General features: G+C 41.0%; 1 protein-coding gene across 1 annotated transcript in view; it reads left to right on the top strand.

The window, feature by feature from the left end:
• Window positions 1–21,771, top strand: part of LOC111867524 (protein 4.1 homolog) — a 172,503-nt gene that overhangs the window by 89,314 nt on the left and 61,418 nt on the right. The window contains exons 3-7 of the mRNA XM_033752714.1: window positions 9,577–9,724; window positions 13,875–13,950; window positions 14,349–14,393; window positions 17,925–18,098; window positions 20,288–20,440. Coding sequence (XP_033608605.1) covers window positions 9,577–9,724; window positions 13,875–13,950; window positions 14,349–14,393; window positions 17,925–18,098; window positions 20,288–20,440 — 596 coding nt within the window. The remainder of the gene's footprint in view (window positions 1–9,576; window positions 9,725–13,874; window positions 13,951–14,348; window positions 14,394–17,924; window positions 18,099–20,287; window positions 20,441–21,771) is intronic.

Below are 21,771 nucleotides of genomic sequence, written 5' to 3'. Positions count from 1 at the left end.
CCGTCTATGGCAGTAGTTTCGATTTCATATTTAATTTTAAAAGAGAACACAGTGTTGAAGATGGGTAGCCGTACTCAACAACATAATGCATAGTATACTACATAGGAGAATCATCACTGGATGATCACTCCGCACAAGTGATTTCTTACAACATATTTACTTATTGCTCCCTTGTAGAGTAGATTGTAAATTGCAAGAAATAATATAAAAAAATTGAAAGTTCGTACCAGGACGTGCTCAAAATTACTGTTAATTGTAATTTAATTTGTGTTTATTCTACAGGACAGTATGAGTTATTGTGGGATATAAGGGAAAATGTGGATTGTACGGACTTTTATATCAAAAGAACGACACAGTAAGTGAGAGAGGTAGTAAAACATTACACTATGTAAGATTTGAGGCTATCACGGCGGTGACTATGAAGAAAGCAGTCTTTTGGGATTTGGCACCGTGTATATGTGGTGTTAACCGACGTTTCGGAAGAACGTATCGCCTCCATCTTCAGGGTAGAAGAAAAAATATAAGAAATCTGCAAGCGAAGAGACCGTGAGAACCGGTACCGGTTCCGAAACGTCGGTTAACACCACATATACACGGTGCCAAATCCCAAAAGACTGCTTTCTTCAAAACATTACACTGTTGGTGAAACGGTACATAAAGTTAAGTTAAGCTGTCTCTGTGCTTGCTTATGCACTGTGTGATAAAGACATGGAGAGAGTAGAGATAGGAGTATATAGCTCCATGCATTTTTAACGGTGGCACTGGGTTGGGTGCAGTTGAATGATCAGTTCCACACACCAGCCACGTTGCTCTCATGGAAAGAGTCCGTGATACCCATTATCCATGAAGTTGCACGGGGTTCAGACCTGACCTAAGGATGGTGGCAAAGAGAAACCTCGAACCCCGGTTGTCTAATCTGTGATCAGGCTTATACTTACTTAGCTATTCTGGCACAGGCCACCTTAATTATATCACTGTTTGCTTCATAAGCAGTGTATTCTAGATCTTATTCAAATCTTCTTTACTCACTACTGTAACCCTCTTCTGTGAAGAGTTCTTTCATTTTAGGGATATGGATAATTTCAATTTGTGTTATCCAATTGGGGATTAGGGTGTAGACGTCATGTCATCCACCTGTTGGCTTACACATGCATTTCAAGATTGTGTCATCTGTGTAGGTCAGGCATGTCCAACGCGTCGATCGCTGGGCGAATTTTGGTCGATCTCATGGGCCTGTAAGGAAATTATGCATGAAAAGCATGTAAATTCACTTGTAATATAATATGATTATATTCAGATTTTGAAGGGAAAATACGCGCTAAAGTAGTCTACTTTCAATGTACGAGGGTTGGCAACTGTTTATTTACAACTTATACAAAATAGATGCATGTTTCGAAGTTTTACTGTCCTTCAGTGTAGTCGCCAGCATTGTGTACAACCCGTTGCCAGCGATGTGGAAGTCGTAGGATACCTTTAGCAGCGCCTGTTGTGTTAATAGTTCGAATGGAGCGGTCTACTGCCTGAAGAATCTCTGGAATAGTTCTGAAGCGAATGCCACGAAGTGGTTCCTTCATCTTAGGAATCAAGTGGAAGCCACAAGGGCTTAAGTTCGGGGAGTATGGTGGATGGTACAGCACTTCCCAGCCCCATCGATGGAACAAATCAGCCACAGCTTGTCATTTCTGTATTTCAGTCAAATCATGCCGAACCCATCGTAATGCAATTTTTCTCATGCCCAGGCGTTCCTTCAGAATGTGAAGCACAGTCGTATGCGCTAATCCTGTCTCTCGGGCCAGCTCACGAATCGTATGGCGTCGATCACTCTCCAGTAACGCGCAAAGAGCATACACTTCTTCACTGACACTCGGACGACCTGGCCGACGCATGTCTGCCACATTTTGGCGTCCCACGTTGAAGGCTTTTACCCACCTTGCCACTGTTCTGTAAGGCAATGCAGATTCCCCGCAAGCCTCTTGAAGACCTTGATGACACTGTCGTGCTGTACGGCCTCTGGCACATTCAATCATTTTCCAACTCCGTTGTTCCTATTTCGAAAACATCGTCACAACACTACATTAGACCGTCAGCTAACACGAGGCTCTGTTCTTCTCGTCACTGCGCATGCGCGTGATGTGGGAAGGGAGAGTCCATTTGCTCTGAAGTAAGGTAGGTATGTAACTAACGTGTGGTATAAGAGACGTTATTTGGTTCCGTTGCATGGCGTCTCTACAGCAGTGTTGCCACTATTAAAGTTCCAGCCCTCGTATGTTACTTTTACAACAACAATCGTGTCGTGTTATTTTTACCACTATTTTTGCTTAAAGCGAGGTATGACGATAGGAGGGGGTGGTAGATCACTGGCAGTTTTGACACTGAAAAGTCGATCACAACCTGTTTGAAGTTGGACATGCCTGGTGTGGGTGATCTATTATGCACGTCGTCTGTTTGATACTCAACCACGCTTCCCTTTTCATATACAGTTGTTTCTTGGGTGTACAGAGTGTACAAGGAAAGTATATTTAAGCTTCTAACAATTTATTGCCAAGCGTATTTTAAGCCTGTAGTACTGTACGTGGGACGTACTGAAAGTTGCGAGCAACAGTTTTTTGTAAAGTAACATGATTTACTAATGACAAACCAAACACACCACCTCAATCTACAGACCTTTCTTTATTTTACCACATAATCGCCACTTCTTTGTACACATTTCTCCCAGCGTTCTGGGAGTTTGAAAATTCCCCTTCTGTAAAATTCCGTTCCAGCCATCCGAAGACACTGACGCACTGCTTTCTGAATTGCCTCCCTTGTCTCAAACCGTCGTCCACGCAGCTGATCCTTCACAAATCCGAAAAGAGGGTAGTCGGAGGGTGTCAGATCAGGGCTGTAGGAGGGGTGTGGAAGAACTTCCCACCCCATCCTTGCAATTACTTCCAATGTGAGGCGAGCAGCGTGGTGGCGAGCGTTGTCATGCAAGATGATGATGTTTTGCCCCGGACTTTTATCGCGGAATGCACGACGGAGCTTGTGCAACGTCTGTACATAACGAGCAGCATTGATGGTTTTCCCAGGTTCCAGGAATTCGTCCAGAATGAACCCCTCTGCATCCCAGAAGACTGTGCTCATCACCTTCGCAGCTGATGCCACTGTCTTTGCCTTCTTTTATGATGGTGAATGCAAATGGTGGCATTCCATACTCTGCCGTTTGGTTTCAGGCTCGAAATGGTGAAAACAGCTTTCGTCACCTGTCACAATACAGAGAAAAAAATCATCGCCTTCGTGTAGATATCTCTGCTGCAGTTCTGAGGTGATGGCTTTTCGCTGACTTTTGCGGTCTTCGGTCAATAACCGCGGGACCCAACGAGCACAAACTTTCCTATAACCCAAGCTATCAATCGTCTCCTGTATTGCACTGTGCCCTGTTCCAAGTTTTCGGCCTCTTGTGTCCACAGTCACACGCCTGTCATCTTGAATGATCTCATCCACTCTTTCCTTGTTGCGTTCAGTTGAGGCTGTTCGAGGACGACCGTTCCGAGGCTCATCTTCGATGCTGGTGTTCCCATCTTTAAAATGTTTCACCCATCTTCGAACACTGCTCACACCCATGAACACACTTCCATAAGCACGCTGAAGCCTCTGGTGAATTTCTGCAGCAAGGATTTCCTCTTTCACAAGAAATTCGATTACAGCACTTTGGCGAAACGACATATCGTTATCAGCCATTTTGTTAGAAGTGATACTGATCACGTGATGCAAGCTGTTGACGTCACAAGACACTCAAGGTTAACACAACAGCTGGTTCCGCCTACAACCATGCTCTCTTTCGTCTGCTGTTCCCAGGTTGCATGCAAAAGAAAGTTGCTCATGACTTTCGGTACGACCTACGTATATCAGACAGCCCTTGCCCTGGGCACATGCAGTCACCCTACTACAGTGGGTGAACTAAACCACGATAAATTCTTATCCAAACATTGAACTTTGTTTTTTAACCAAATTCTTGATTGTAATGATTGAATTTTATTGATTTTTTTTTAATTTGTGCCGCCTTGTTGAGATTACGATGAGTCACAATCCACAAATATTAGCACTTGTAACTTCACTCGTTTTTCAGATTTTATAAGTCTCCCTTACAGTGCTTGGAAATGGTACAGACCCAAGTTTGTGTTTTCTCAATATTCTGTATACTGTAGTAATGAATGTATAGGGGATGGGCCTTCTCGGCCCTTGCACCGCGACCTACAGTGATCTATTGTGCTTTATACTGTAGTAGGTTAACTGTTGATCTTAATTCAGGTCTCATTTGTTTGCACTGTGCGGAAGTTGGTGATGTTGCCTGTATCAGGTGCACATGCATGATTCTTCTTCAGGCTAAACGTGTCATTTCTTTAGTTCCTGGCGTTTCTGAAGTATGTGCTGCCGCCATCTTCAAGGTCAAAGTAATATGTTCACTCTGAAAATGGATGCAGCGTGTACCTCTGAAATGTAGGCAGCATCACCTACATCTGTACACTCTAACCGCCCAAGAACTGAATTATCGGCATTTATAGGTTATATGGTCTAGACCCCCTCGTAGGTGGCTCCACCTAATCGTGGTGAGGGGGTTTGAGTATGCCAAGGACCCTGAGAGCTATACCAGCGGTAGCGTAGCTACTGGCAGGGCCTCCCTTGCTGGACAGGTCAAAGGGTAGGCATCAGACGAAGAGAGACACCAAAAACTGATGCCGGAAGCAGCGTCATCAGCAGCGACTTGAAGCACAGAGTAAATAATGCTCGAGATGGTTCAAGTTCGTATAGCAACAGGCGTGACCAGAGTGGTTTGAACGCCTATTGTACTGCGATGTGGAAAGCAAATGGAAAAACTACCACATTATCACTTTTCCTGGATAGTCTCTTTCAAAAACCAGAGATACCATGTATGCGAGATGTTTCATTTGAAGGAGAAAGCTCTAGATCGCATCAAGTGGAGGAACTGTTTTGGAAGAGACTGTGGACCTGTCGTCTTGACAGATTACTGATGAATGAATGAATGGTCTAGAAAACCGAGATTAATGGACGTGGGGATCCGTTGCGCTGACCACGTGACACTCTCTATCCACAAAAGTTGGCATTAACTTAGCCGACAAGCGGCGGTCGATCGATCGGTCGGTCGGTATAGTTCGCTTGCGAACTGCAGTCCACGGAGTTTATGAGTCTAAGAAATGAGTTGTTTGGTTGGTAGTCAGTAAGTGTAGCTTTTGTCAAAGAGACATCTGTTGCACCTCAGACCTGTTTGTGTTCCTGCATTACAGTACTTAGTAGAAATGGCATGTATTTGAAATTCCATATCTCTTGGAACAATGCTAAATTTAGCTATATCCAAAACTTGTGGGAACTATTTACAGTACAGAATTTGACTTCCCCCTCCCAATCTCTTTTGAAATTGTCATATTCCATACATGCAAAGTTGACTGGTACACTAAAAATAGGCTTACACCAGTACTTCCGCAGTTTTCAGCTTACCGCACCGTAGCATGTAGACCCGTTACTAGGTAACGACTGTAAACAAACAGGTTCCCACGGGAACGAATTAACACGCAACTGTAGGGGAACTGTTTGTTAGAAGCCGTGTTTTCTGTGGTCTGCTCCGCGGCTGATGATACGCAACGGCGATGTCGGCACGTCTCTGCAGCAATGAATCAGCACCCATCATCAGACGAACCGTTGGGAACGGTGTTTTCTATGCAGGCCATGCCAAGGGGTTATAAGCGGAATGAAGTTTAGAACTTATTTCATTTATGGGATATGGGCCAGTCGGTAAGGGCATAAGCGGACAGTGTTAAAATCCGTTACCAGCAAACTACTAGTGAAGACTGAGAAGACTATGTGTGCTCTAGTTCCAGTGATATCTGGAGTAATTGAGACTGGTATAATTACTTGTAGTTGCGATCCGTAAATAGTCAGTAAGTCCAATCTCCAATCCAAAACCCCGTCAAGAGTCACTCTAACACGTGACATCTGGTGTCAGAAGTGATTGGATTGGAGACAGCAGTAAGAAACTGTGTCGTCATATTACAAAAACGGAACTCCAGAAAGCCATGCAGGAAATTATGGGAAAACAGGTTGTGTAGCTTCCCGTATGGACATCTACCAAGTAGAAATTTTGACCAAGACGCAGGTAAATTTAAAGAAAATGAAACAAGCAACCGAAAGGAAATGAAGGAAGCGGTAAGAACCAACCGAAAGGAATTGAAAGAATCAGTAAGAACCAACCGAAAGGAAATGAAAGACAAAATAAGAACCAACCAAGCCAAGGCGGACGCAACTCTAAAGGAAATGAAAGAATTGACGGCAAAGCTGTAAGCCAAGGTCGAAGCTGAAATAAAATCAAATAATGGGAAATTTGAAGTCATTCGAAGTACTCTCCTCTCCCGGATGGATATCCATCAAGCCAGGACACTGACCACTCAAGCAAAAACGAAGGCTAAGATGTATATGCACCAAGAAAGGATGGAGGCAGCAATACACCCCATCCGGTTCGAGTTAGAAGAGACCATAAAACATAGGGTGGAAGACATCCTGTCATGTGTAGACCAAACGACACAGGGCCTCGCAAGGAACTGAACTATTAATGAAACACACAAGTGGACTTACAGGCTTTAAAGATGTCCATCGATACTTGGACCGAGAGTTTCAAGACGGACACAGCGAATACATTTCGAGTACAAGGAACGACCTCCACGATGAGCTGGGCCTCATGATGCAGGGCAAGGAACAAACGACGAAAACCCTCATGTGTACAATGCGGTGAGAACTCGAGGCTAAGATAGCAGAAGTCGATGCCTGGGCCTCGAGGAAGAGGAACAGGAACCGGCACGGGGCGTCAAGTCACCAAGTTCGACGGGGCTAATTCATGGGCCGTGTTCCGGCGCCAGTTTGAGACCGTAGCAGAGCACAACTGCTGGACGCGCCTGTAGAAATCCACATACCTGATCACCGCCACGCTGGTCCGTTCCGCCGACGTGCTACACGGAGTCCCGAAAGGAGCGACATGAAGAAGCCCTGGAGGACCTATCGTATACAAGCACGTTGCCGCCGCATATCGCAGTCAGCTAAAAACAAGGACCCAGGGCCTCGGGGAATCCTTGCAAGAATTTGTGACAGCCATCGAACAACTCGCCCACCACTCTTACCTCGCACTACTATAGAACCAAATAAGGAGGGGGCAGGCAAGGCTTTTGCAGACATAAAATTTCAGCTGCTACTAGGAGGACATAAGACTGTAAACGAGGCCCTCAGACAGGCACTTGAACTTCAGGCTCTACATCTAGCCGCCACAAAACCATAACATTCTGGGGCGAGCCAATCGGCCCCCACTGAGCGAAGAGACACAAGATGCTGGAGCTGTGGGGAACCAGGCCACTTCCGGGAAAACTGCACATATGAAAGGGCAGCAGAAAACGACGACCGGTACCGTAAACGTGACGGGACACCTGCGAGAGACATGGGAACCGCCAAGAAGGTCCGAATGGGGACCGGGAAACAACAGAGAGGCGGATAGGACGGATGGCCAAACCTCGGAAAATGAGCGGGTGCTGGTGTATATAGTAAGGCACTCCTCCCACCAAGCACTGATGGTCATTATGGAAAGGGCTATCCTAGTCTAGTCACACAGGTCTGGGTCAGTGACAAACCATGTCTCATGACCGTGGGCGTCGGGCCGTACATAATTGGTCAGGCCCGACATCGCCGCCAGATGACCCGAAAGACAGTCGAGCCAACATTGCACGCTGCAGACGGTATCTGGGGAAGCTCTCCTCATCTTGAAAGAAGTTTTACTGACACTGACCCTGGGGCGGCGCCCACTGAAAATTTGGGCATTCCTCGCTATTATTACAAACGAGTGTTGATTCGTTGCTGTGGGAACCTGTTTGATTGCAGTCGTTACCTAGTAATGGGTCTGCATAATCAGCCTGTCATCTCATTCAGTGGCAAGTAACTTTCGATGTTGGTGCAGTATCATTAAACAACCTACTGACTAAGCAACATATCTACAGATGATAGTGGCAGCCAACAGGGGTTACAGCTATGGCATTCCCAAAATGCTCTTTTTAAGTTCTCTGGCAGTATTCGAAATACATAGGATTTTATGTGTCATTAGGCACGCGGAAGTGCAAATTGCAGTTACATATTTTTTATCATATGCAATTGTATCTTTTATCGACATCTCCAGAAATAGTTCATGTGTATTCCAACGTAGCATTATTTACACAACGGAGTCGCCTGTCAAATAGTATCAAATATTAAATAATAACATATAATATAACAACGGAACTCCAATCACCACATCAGCCATTGTGTATATAATATGTCCGTATAAGCATTACATATATTTCGATTACAACTGCCAACTTCCAAATACCATCACATATACAACTTTTAAATATACTTTTGACTATGTAACTGGTTATTTAAGACTTCAACTTTTATTGTATTTTATGTTTTATATTCACTCATATCATTTTATACCACCACATGCACTTGGAAGTTTCGCACTGTATCATATATTTGACATGCAATTCAATAACGAAAAGTTTAATGTATTTGCCTGATGATGGCCTTTTGAAGGCTGAAACATGTATCAAATGTATATCCTAGAGCTACTTACATGTATTATTGATTGTTGTGTTATGACGGTTTTCAGTAAGAAATAATTTAAAATTCAGTTACTTTCTTACCCTTTGAATGTATGGCCCTCCAATAACCTTGACCTCTCTACATCAGATGCCAGCTCCTTTCTTGTATTTGCTTTTATCTCATTTGGATTTCAGTTGTCTTCATGCCATTATCCTTAGTATTCTGAATACATTCCAAGAAGCTAGGTTAATTCATTGCTCTTAACAGTCTTTCTTAGTTCCACAGAATCATTTATCATCCATCATTAGGTTATTTTTCAAGGTTAGTTTGTTAGCACCATGCACAGTTTTCAACCTGGAAAGCAAGGGATAACCTTTCATTTGGATCCCCTAGCCTTTGACCTGTTTGGCTTGGGTGACCCTACCAGGAACTTCCGCCCCTGCTAGTGTAGCTTTCCAGGTGATCTGGGCATGCATGCCTCCCCACAGTTAATGTGTGAGCCAAGGAAGAAGAACATTGAAAACTGCAACAGTTAAAAGTCTGAACAGGTCGCAGATTTCTTGATTGTTCAGTTGTGTTAGAATCTGTAAGAGTTAATTTGCAATATCCCATTCAGTTGTGAGCCCAAAATAGGACAAATATGAGTAAGGCTTGAACTTCAGAGCTCTTTGTAGTTATAATCTGTACTCATGTTCTAGACATTGTAGATTGGTAGATGTGAATGGCATCACTGTCATGCCCCATACTGTGCATTGATTAAAAGACTCTTCAGTGTCACCTTACTCATATATTTTGTTTATGATGTGGTTCTTAAAATTTCACGCCAACCTTAAAGTTAACTGATGACACGATGTAGGACCTGGACAGATGAAAACTCTCCGTTTGCTGAAATGTACTAAATTATCATGGTGTATTTATTATTTTCAGTTCTCTGTTGTAATTTTTTCTTTTTGTGTGTTTTTGCAGCGCAAGTCAAAAGGACAGGACCTGCTAGATAAAGTGTGTGAGAATTTGAATTTGTTGGAAAAGGATTACTTTGGGCTTACATATGAAGACCGACATGACCCTCACAACTGGCTTGAGATGGACAAACGTATTGCCAAGTTTGTCAAAAGTAAGTTCATTTTGGAACTCCTCACAATGAACAAGTTAATAATTAATTAACTTATGGTTTGAGTTGTATGCCATTAATTTAAATTAGATTTATATTATCTTAAAAGTGATGGTAGAAGTAAATTGTAATGCGAATTAAGTGCCCTTGTTGTTGAAATCACACAGTATGCTTCGTGTGTTGTGTGTAGGTAGAGGCCATGCAGTGGGCTGATCTCCTGTTCAAGGATCCCTACCGAATTTTGGAAAGATTATTATATTCAGAATTAATTTTTTAATATGAAAAGGTCATAGGACCTAATCTGTTGCACCTTATGAAGAGAGATTCCATTGAAGCTAAATTTTACCTCATTGTCAGGTTATAAATATTAGGCATAGCCCAGATTCTGTAGATTGTGTGCGTGTGTTTTTTTAAGTCATCTTAGCTGAATGGGAAGATATCTTTGTACAGAATGCATAAAGCCAGGACAGTGGCTGTGTATTTGATGTTAAAGACTTGCAAGTTACATTACGATGAAATTTCGGTATTGGGAATCTACACAGAAAGTTGCTACACAATTAATTTTGATCTGTATTAATGATTATAACCCCTGCTTTATATAGTGCTCAAAACAAATTTTATAATTTTTGGATATGAGTTATTGTGGACTTGACTATGAAGAGAGTGGTCTTTTTTAAGTTGTAACTATGGCCACACCATAGCTCAAGCAGTTAGTCACTGGCTTCCCACCGTGGCGGCCCGGGTTCGATCCCAGGTCTGGTCAAGTGGGATTTGTGGTGGACAAAGTGGCGCTGGGACAAGTTTTTCTCCTAGTACTTCGGTTTCCCCTGCCAATCTTCATTCCACCAATTGCACCACAATCACCCTCACCTATCATCTGGGGCAGGTACAATAGGCCAGAAGTGGCCGCAGTACAAGGGACTTAGTCCCACCCCACTAGCAATAATAAAAAAATAATAAGTTGTAACTATAATTTTGAGTCTCAAAAACAACCTAACATGTAAAAATTTAATTTATAAAATATAAGTCAAAGTATGATCTAAATTGTGTTTGAAACCTTCTTAGTGTATATTCATAGTACATTTACAAAAATGATGACAATGATGATTTGATCTTGCAGTGAGGCACAGGTGTCATGATTGTCATTGTAACTGTAGCGTGTATCTTAGGAAGATGAAAGTGTTGCCAGTGAGTTATGTGAAATTGCAATATATGTACTCAATGTGTGGGTTAGGATAAACAACCAGTATTGCAATGTGAGTGGCCAAGAAATTTGAGGATAAACATTGGTGCCCCTCATGTACCTGATACAATTATAAATCACCAATATGTACTGCAGCAAAACGAAAGATAGCCCTGTAACATGTTGTGGAGACTATAGGGTTGTGAGATGTCAAGGCTCCCACATTTTCTAGACAGTCAGTTCACAGATGATGGTGAGGTTGTCAACCTTATGTACTGGCCCTGCTTTACCCCAAGGAATATTCCTGGTACTTCTGTTAGAGATTGTGTCAGCCCCAGGGCCATGGTATGGCTGGAAAGATTAAGTCAATTGAAAATTCCAGTGACCTCATCAGGAATTGGACCTGCAACCTTCCAGCTTGTAGCATAGTGCCTCAACCAACTACATTACTACTTGCCCCTATATGTACTTCAGTAATCATACATAATAAAGTCCAAAGACCACCCAGGTGCTCTTTAACATCAGGAGTAAAGGAAGGCGTAGGTGGTATGTTGTGATACAATTTCCTTCTGCTGTGCTTTCTCCCAGACACCCGCTTATTGACATAAAAAGATAGCAGGCCCCTTTTTTTTTTTCGATGAGCATTGTTTCAGTGGTCCTGCTATATATGGGGTATGAAACTGCGATACTCAAATAAAGTTCTCCCTGGGCATAATTAGTTAAGACTACAGCATGAAGACATATGGAGGAGTGGATGTATAGAGTGATGTATTTTTAACCTCAGCACTAGATGGCCCAGTTACGGTGGCCCTGGTTCCCATTGAATATGGTGCTGGGTGGGCCCCACTGGTCTGGATGGTGTCAAACAGAGAAAACTCTCTTGTCCCTACTAGAATCAAACCCTGACTGCTTGGCTGTCCAGCCCTAGTCAGTCACTATACTAACTGAGCTCTCAGGGTTCCTACTGTCGTACTATGCTCAGATAAATTTACGTGTGCAATTTGCACTTTTTGTTTTACTTTTATTTTCACACAGACTGCCTTTAAAATCGTAAACATTTAAAACATTAAAACATTAAACATTTTGTGTTCGAAATATGTATATCAGATTGAAATAATGCTTACAGATGAAAATGGTTTTAGAACAGAAATTAGAGCAGGTGAGTGGCGTCCTTCCCAGTTGATCATTTTTCATGGCATGCTTTCTTTTTAGATGAATTTTAAATTTTGTTATGTGTTTGTTTATGCATGGTAGCTTCAGAAGCTCTGGAACAGAGGTGAATACAGTTACATTGGCATAACTGTGGTTGATAGGCTATAGCATTAGGCCGGCAGGTGTGACAGATCCCAGAGGAGAGAGCTTAGTGCATAGAAGATTTGAATTGGGAAATGGAGTGTCTCGAGAAGTAGGTTAACATAATGTTTTACCAGGAAAACCGTTCACAATAGTGCTATAGATATTTTGACTTGTGGAATGACAGGATGGTGTACAAGGAGGCTTATATAATTTTTTAGGGATCTGTTTGACTTGTCTTGCAGCATGTTCTTATGTGGTGTGTATGTGGTGGTGGTGTTCATCTGAGTGACATTACTGAATTATAATGACTCTTAAATTCTCTTATGTGTGTTTTGGAGCGCACAGTGTTTAATACTGAAAATTCAACAATTTCTTATCTTTCTATTGAGCATACAAAATGTTGAAGCAGTACATGTGTGGGTACAGTTTTGAATCTTTATTCCATCTTAAAGTGAAAGAAAAGGGCATGGCAGTCAGATTGACGGGTACGACTGTTAAGGGTTGTTACATGGTATATTGTTTCCTTTGCCCAAATATGAAAAAGTAAAATGATATGGAAATAAGTCTTAAAATTATCTTGATTGCAGTGGCCTTGAATTTTTTTCTTTTCTTCTTTGAAGGTACATTACTGATATAAAGGACATCATTCTTTAGTAATTTATTCAGTCTGTTCTCTTGAAAATGAATGTTTTTGAACTCTTGCCTGTTTTAGACCCCCACCCTGTCTGTTTGTCTCTCTGTCTGGGTGTGCATGGGCACGTGCAGAATGTACTGCCCATTTGTTGTACAGTACAGAGTATTTGGTGTAATACAGAATGTCACTATGCCAGAAATCATAGTAGATCTTGACTGAAGTGTAGGAACATGTAGCTTCCGAAGTACTGCATTTTCGTTACTTCTGTCTGAGTTTTGGGCATAATTCACGTCAATTTTGATGTCGTAAGTAACAGAAATGAACTTTGCTCCTTACTGTATTCCTTCAGTATGTCATTCCTAAAAATTTTCAAGAAAATCCATGTTGTCAAGACGACAGATAACTTAACTCTGGAAGCTCCTGGCCATTTTGTTTGCCAGAGAAAATTCGTAAAGCTCTGCATTAGCTATTCATGAAGCTACGTGGAGTGGGTTATGTCCTGTTTTCAAACTCCATCAAGAAAAAGAATTCATAGTCATTGTAAGAAGGTAGAAATAACTGTTAATGTTAAGAGGGGTCTTCTGGGTTGTAGCACTTCCTCCATCTTTGGAGTCAAAGAGCTTGCTTCTGTAGGCTGCAAGCTGAGCATCAGCTGGCTTGTCATCTGCTTATACTGTTTTCTACTTGGCTTGCTCTTTAACCCTGAAGGTGGATATGTTATGTTCTTCTGAAATATTAGACTGTCTAAGAACTACACAGCATCATGACCAGAAGCCCACACACTTCATATTCACTGCTGTTGGAACCTCAGAGCCAACACAGTAATGTTTAAATTAACAATAAGATGAAAATTATCTTCTCATTTCTAAAAGTGATTTTCAGGGATTGAAAATGATTTCAGTGAAGAAGGCTTATTTTATGGAAATCGATGACCATCCTTGATCCTACAGCATTTGATGTTTACTATTAATTATGCAATTCTAAAAAGATTTTGATTTATACTTTTAATTCATTCGTTGTCTTTTGTTTGCCTTTCACAGATGAGCCATGGAAGTTCAATTTTGAAGTTAAGTTCTATCCTCCAGATCCTGCTCAGCTGCAAGAAGATATTACTAGGTTTGTAAAAATTAAAGTAAACTTGATTTATTAAATTGCCACATCAGCTTGCTACAGAAACATGGAAGTAAAGTAGGTGATAAAATTATTTATTTATTCATATATAACACGTCAGTTCTCGGGCAGTGATCCATGTCAATATGGAATTAATATCAAGCATTGTGGAGCATATCTCTGTCTCCATCCAGGGATTGATGTGTTTGCATCACATCTGCACGCTTTTTATACCACATTATGCTCTTTGCTCTTCCAGTAGGGACAGGACACCACTAAGCTGACATGTTAAGCAGCAGGAGCTACTACTGTGCTGGTGTCATGCTGATAATTGAGGCTATAAATTAAGTAATTGTTGGAAAGTAATTTGGTGACTGCTTAAAACTTTGTCATTTTTGTTTCAGGTATCAACTGTGTTTGCAGATTAGAAATGATATTTTAATGGGAAAGTAAGTTCTTCTGTTTAAATAAGCGACATAATATTGTTCATATATACACACGTTTCATGTAAAATATTTTGGAGCATTTATATTGATAGCTATCTTTGCATCATTCTGTCCAGCATTCAGTGTAATTTTATATTTATTGCTGTTATGTAGGTTGCAATTGTTGGCATCTTGGTTTTGAGTACGTAATTTGTGACGTTACACATTATAGTTAATAATAGTATATAGAACTGAACATACAGGTAAAACATTTCATTGTTCCAGTTACTCTTGATGTACTTATATACTGTCTACAGAGTAAGTGTACTTGGTGTACTCAACAGATACACTGATTTGCTTTGTCTGCAGTGTGTGGAATATTGTGGTATATGAAGCAAAAGTATTGTGATAAATGTACTGCATATTTTTTAACTCACAAACTAGGTCCAGAGTATGCTTTCAGAACATTGGATGTGATGAACATCCTCATAGATATGGCTGTATCATAAAGAAGCAGAAGGGTCATGTTGAAAGGAATAGAGTGTTTTCCCCCCAAAATCATAGAATAACAAATCATTCTTTTTTTTTATCTCATAACAGAAACAAAATACACAATGCCTGTGACAAGAAATGCAACTGAACTTGCTTAAGATTTGGGTCAGATATTGCTGTTCCAGAAATTGTTGTAACAAACTTATTGCTATGTGACTCTTGCTTATTCACGTCCAAGGCAAATTATATTAGCATCTTGTTTCTTCAACTGGCCATTCTAACTTAAAACATTCTTGTTTCAGATTTTTGCATTAACACATTTGAGAAATTAATACTATATTCCCTTTTCCCTGATGAATTTCTGTTTGATGAAAGCGTGCCAAGTCCACATTCCCTTCCACTTCTGAAGGTACTTCTTTTGGCCACTATATGATGGCAGCACAGTTGCTGACTTTGTCTGGTACTGAATGAATAGTATTGAGATGACAATTCTGTGTGTTTCTGACAACAGTTTTAAAGATCAGCTGTTTGCCTGTAGTTGACATGTGTTTGAGGAATGATGGAAAACACAGTTTCCTGGTTAATGCATGATGAGAACACTTGGAACTGCTGTTGTGTTCGTGTACTGATGTACATATATTTTGCTGCTTTTATTATATTTGCATGTAAATGGCTTCAAATAATGACAGAGTTATTTGTTTTATTGATGCTGTTTCTTTTAAAGTAAAGGACATGCAGCACTCTCATTATCAGGATGTAAATGCAGATTTTCAGCTTTTCACAGCAGTGAGTTTTCGAATTCAGATTCAGGAATATAACAGCATGTAGCACTGTAGTGAGATACCAGTGTATTGGGATAGAACATTTACGATGGTGTACCCAAAAGAAACTGAACTAATTTTTTTGTGGGCAGAGCTTTTGTAGTACCGCGTTTTGCCGCTATGAGCGCATAGAGCTAACATTCCTGAGTCGATAAGCCGACTACCGTTGCTTCAGAAGGTAAGGACTAGTTTCGGCAGAGTTTATAGTGACAACTGTTTTGTGTGATCGTCGTTTTTGCAATGGCTGATTTTCGTGAACAGCGTGCAGCGGTGAAATTCTGCTTTTTGCTCGGGAAAAGTGGAACAGAAACTCTTGAAATGTTAAAAATGGTGTACAAGGACGATACTGTGGGGAAAACTCAAGTGTTCGAGTGGTTTTACCGTTTCAAAAATGGTGAAATGTCAATTGATGACAAACCTCGTTCTGGTCATCCTTCCATGGCCCAAACACATGAAAATGTTGAAAAAATTCGTGAAATCATCAAGGAAGATCGACGACGGACAGTTTGCAGCGGACGCGGCCAGATTTGTTTCAGTCGGGTGACTGGTTTTCCATCATGACAAAACCCCTGCTCACACAGCCCTGTTTGTATGACAATTCTTGACCAAAAATGGTATGACCCCTGTTCCTCACCCTCCATACTCACCCGACCTTGCCCCATGCGACTTTTTTTTTGTTTCCTTGAATAAAAAGAGACATGAAAAGGAAAAATGACGGAGGCGCTGTCAAGCATCTCAAAAGATGAATTTAGACAATGTTTTGAAAAATGGAATAAAAGACTAGACAAGTGTATTAGCGTAAGTGGAGAGTACCTTGAAGGGGATTGAAAGTTTATGCTTAAAATTTGGATAAATAAGTTTAAAAAAAAAAGTTCGGTTTCTTTTGCATACCACCTCGTATATCCACCTAGATTTCATGGTGTGACCTTGAAGATGGAGCACCTTGAAAATGATTGTATCCATCCACAAGACTACACAGTACAAGGCTAACTCACAAACTCCACTCACTGTTCAGTCATCTACCCTGTGCTCTGCTGAACTCACCAACTTCTTGTATGCTCTGCACTTTCCTGAACTGACTTCTCATGACACTTGACAACTAATCTTCACATCACCCTTCCTGAAATTTCCTGCAATTTCCTGGCTGTCAGCTGAACAGTTTCCAGAACATTCTGAGAGGGGGAGGGGTCTCTTTAGTGTGATCATATGAGAGCTAAGTGCAATATAGTTGACATGACCCAACTGTTCTCCACTTCCACGACAGTGTATTAACATATTGTGACATGTTGCGAAAAGCCGAGCCCCCCCCCCACACCAGCAGTGGCGCGGCGGGTGAGTCAGCGCTCCCCTCTCACCCCTCAGCGGTAACGTAACGCTCGCGTAATAGGCGAATAATCACCCCGCATCCTGGCAGCTATGCGCGGTGACGTCACGAGCGGAGCCGAAGAGAGCCGAGCGGAGCCGAAGATAGCCGATCCCCCGCAACCTGGTAACTATGCTAGGCGAGTCATCACCCCACCACTCTCCCCGCGGTGACGTCACCAAGGGATATCGCGGTCGCTAGGCAACACGGATAAACAGTGATGCCTACCACGTGGTTGTTTTCTCGTTGACCTGCTGAGGGTTTATAAGCGAGCTACCTCCGAATTAGTTCTGAGTTCGCAAGTTACGAGTTACAGACGCGTGTGCGATAACTAAGAAGTCAGCGAGCGGAAGACTTATTGTGTGCTTTCCAGACATAGTGAGTGCTGTAGTACGGTTATACTCAGAGTGTGTATTTCAGGGAGACTTGTATAGCTCCCGCGTTATCAGTACGTGAAGATTGTGTTAAAGAGATTTTGTTGTAGGGTTTGTAAAGTGTGGAAACCCGTAATATTGTGATCATTAATTATAGCCGTTATTTGTAGATTGTTAAATAAACCCAATTAACCATCTCTACGGCGTCGTCGGTAACGTAAACACGTTACAATATATTTCCAAGAAGCATGTTCTATCATAATTGGTATTACACGTATAGCTTAGTGTGTATGTAAGTTGATTTAGGACAGACTATGCTGCAAGAACCTAATTTCGTTTTATAATATAAGCAGTGGAAACAGAAGGATTTGATCTCTTCAGCAGTGCCATCATAAATTTGTACCCAAAAGATTCTAACATTGAAAGGTTTAAGTGTTGGGTTTCATACATGTTTACACTCAGAGTGAAGACTTCCAGTTTATTATAATGTGTATTCCTGTTGCAGGCTTCCGTGTTCGTTTGTGACACATGCATTGCTTGGCTCATACCTTGTTCAGTCAGAGATTGGCGATTATGATGCAGATGAGCATGGCCGCAATTACCTCAAGGACTTCCGATTTGCTCCCAATCAAACCCCGGGGCTGGAAGAGAAGGTCATGGACCTTCATAGGACTCACAAGTAAATTAAAAACATTATTAAATCAGTATTGTGTTTAATCATATGACTGATACAGAATTGCATTCACCAGCTTCAGTTGTTTTGTCTATGACTGTATGGGATGTATGTTCATGTGTATGTTTGAAGTGGCATGACACCATAGTGATTGTCCTAAATGCAGAAGTGTTCAGCATCATATGACTGCCACAGAGTGCGTTTCTGGGCTCACTGGGCTCACAAACATTTGATTGTTAAGTGCATTGAGCAGAGGACATGTGTCATGCTTGGGGGGAAATGAGAAATACATCCACAGCTTTATTTAGAAAACCAAAAGGAAATCTTGAAGGCAAAATTCCACTCCTCTTGTCAAGAAGAATGTAATTTCCCAATTTAGTTTTAATATTTTAAAACTTTAAAATATAAATTTTAAATTTAAATCAACATCACAGATATACCTGCGCTGTGCTTATATGTGCTGCATCGGCTACCTCTTGCTTTCGGCACAACTCACGTATTATTTTGTGCAGGTTCTCTGTGTGCATGTGCCACTGCTTTTCTTTAATATGTATTAAATGTATTAAAGAAAAGCCGCTGCAGCACATATAAGCATAGAGCAGGTATGTCTGTGATGTTGATTTAAATTTTAAAATATTAAAACTAAATTGGAAATTAAAAAAAATTTAAACCAATTGATGCGTGAATATTAATAAAGATTTTAAATACAAAAACTGACAAGGGGAGTTCTGGAATATCAGGTACCGATTGATGACAGAGCAATGAACAGTTTGGAAATCTGGAGTTTAAATGTTAATATTGAGTGCAGTGTGACAGCTACGTCAAGTGAAATACACCTGATGATGGCCGGTTGCGGCCGAAACGTGTAGTGTGAAAGAAGGGGGACAAGAACTACAATAAAGTGTTACATTTACGATGGAGTTTATATTATACATATAGAAATGTGGAATGTAACAGGATGCTTAAATATAATATTTGTGAAACATATCTAATGTGATCAGTGTTCTTGGCATATCTGTGAACACTTGAAAGTGATCACATTTCTGCTTTGTTGTTTATGCTGTGAATGGGGCAGTCAAACACAGGAAAGTCATTACTGAAAGAAAACAGCTTTTTCAACAAGCATTGATTCCAGGACAAAAGAATGTCACCAGCCAGCCTCTGGTTAATCCAGAGAAAGTTTTCCTGTCATTATATCATATTAAACTTGGTTTAATGAAACATTTTGTTATGGCTGTATATTTAAATGACAGTGGATTTCTTTAATTTAAAACAAACAACAAAGGACCAGCAAAACCAAAATTAGAGAAGGGATGCTTGTGGGCCCCTAAATTATATAAATTATGAGAGAGAGCGTGTTTCCTGAAACCTTAAGTGAAGTTGGAGCGTCTTGGAGAACATTTAACAGTAGTGGCCACAAATATTCTTGGAAACCTAAAGGTAGAAAAACCATGAATCACTTGTTCAAGAACTTCTCAATGCCTGCAAATTCATCGTTGCGAAATGTTTTAAAAATTTATTTTTTGGGCTTATGTCCTGACTTCTTCCCAGCAAACTTGGTTGCCGTTAATGATGAGCATGGGAGACTCTTTCATCAAGGAAATATTCGTGATGGAGCTCTAGCATGTTGGCTGACTACTGCTGGACATTAGTAAGGAATGTCCCAGAGGCAAAATACAAATGTAAATTATCAGTAGCTACATTGTAGGCAAATTCACTATGCTTTTTCTACCTTGGTGATATTAAATCTTCAAATGAATCTGAATTTAATTTTTGATTCACTGAAAATTAGTTTGTGACAAAAATTTGAGATAATTTTTAAACTTGGTAATGCAAAGAATTGAAAATCTGTCCATTTTGTGCATGTGGCAAAAAGTTCATTTTGTCCAAAGTTTTGTGCGTGTGTCTGTGTGCTTGTGCATATATGCATGCTCGTGTGTGCATGCACGCTTGTTTGTTAAGCAGTACTATTTCAAGTTGATAATTTCTGAGATTGAGGTCTTCTGGACTGTGGCACCATGTAGTCTTGTAAGTGGATATCAGCACTTTCAAGGAACACACTGCCTCCATCTTCAGTATTTAGGTGTCATATCCACCTACAAGACACACGTTTTCAGTCAGATCACAATCTGAACAGTCACTGTCATGATGACTTCAAAAACTTATACAAAGTAATTTCTGTTTGTATATTTCAGAGGTCAAACACCAGCAGAAGCAGAACTTCATTATCTTGAAAATGCCAAAAAATTGGCAATGTATGGTGTTGACTTGCATCCAGCAAAAGACTCAGAAGGTGTTGATATCATGTTGGGAGTTTGTGCCTCTGGTTTACTGGTGTATAGGGACAGGTTAGTTTACTGGAATCTGATATGCTCTAGTAGTCAGTCCCAGACTGTGGTTTACGGAACTGGAGTTTGGTCCAAAAAGAAAAATTTCCTAGCCTCTGTGGTCTAATGGTCAGAGTTCCTGGCTACAGATCCAGAGGTCCCAGGTTAGATTCCCGGCGCTTCCAGATTTTATGAGAATTAGTGGGTCTGGAACCATGTCCATTCAGCCTTGTTAGGACAATTGAGGAGCCATTTCAAGGAAATAGCAATTCTGGTCTAGAAAACCGAGATTAATGGCCATGGGGATTCGTTGCGCTGACCATGTGGCACCCTTTATCCACAAAAGTTGGCACTAACTTCACTGACAAGCAGTGGTCGCTTGGTCACTATAGTTCCCTTGCAGACTACAGGCCATGGAGATTGTTTGTTGATTTCTTTATGCATACCAAGCAAGAAATAATTTGGTATTACAGATATAAATCAAAAAATGGATTCTGTACCAAGTATACATTTATAATTGCAACCCTGGTAGAGTAACTTGGAAGCAAAAAGGTTTAATAATGCTTTCCAGTTCACATACATATGTACGTGCATATGTCTGTGTGCACACATGACTCACTCACGGAGCTGAACCATTTTGAGAAGCTACCAGTTGTTTAGCTACTTGAGGACTTCCCAGCATTCTATGGAACCTGAAGGTTCATTACTGTGCTCACAGGAGCGCTCCACTGGTCTCCATCCTGAGCCAAATTGATCGAGTCCATACCATCCCATCCTGTCACCCTTAAAGTCCATTTTAATATTGTCCATCCACCTATGTCTTCGTCTTCCTAGTGGTCTCTTTCCCTCTGGGTTTCCCACCAATATCCTATATTCATTCCTCTTCACCCACATTATGCTACATGTCCTGCCCATCTGATTCTCGTTGGCATCATCATTCTGATTATATTTGGCGAAGAGTACAAGTTATGAAGCTCCTTATTATGCAGTTTCCTCCAGCCTCCTGTCACTTCATCCCTCTTCACTCCAAATATTTTCCCCAACACCCTGTCCTCAAACACCCTCAGTCTATGTTCCTCCCTTAATGTCACAGACCCAAGTTTCAGACCCATACAGAACCACAGGCAAAATTATAGTTCTGCATATTCTAATTTTTATATTTTGTGGCAGCAGCAAGAAGACAGAAGGTTCTGGACTGAATGGTAGCAAGCATTTCACAAATTCACTCTCCTCTTAATTTCCTCCTGAATCAGGTTTTGATTCGTTACAGTCATTTACAAATATCTGAACTGTGCCACATTTTCACACACACACACACAGAGATATATATATATATATATATATATATATAT

This window comes from Cryptotermes secundus, unplaced genomic scaffold (assembly GCF_002891405.2).
Source record: "Cryptotermes secundus unplaced genomic scaffold, Csec_1.0 scaffold1316, whole genome shotgun sequence".
Classification (NCBI taxonomy): domain Eukaryota; kingdom Metazoa; phylum Arthropoda; class Insecta; order Blattodea; family Kalotermitidae; genus Cryptotermes; species Cryptotermes secundus.
The sequence above is the reverse complement of the archived record's forward strand: the minus strand, read 5'-3'. Positions and strand labels throughout refer to the sequence as shown.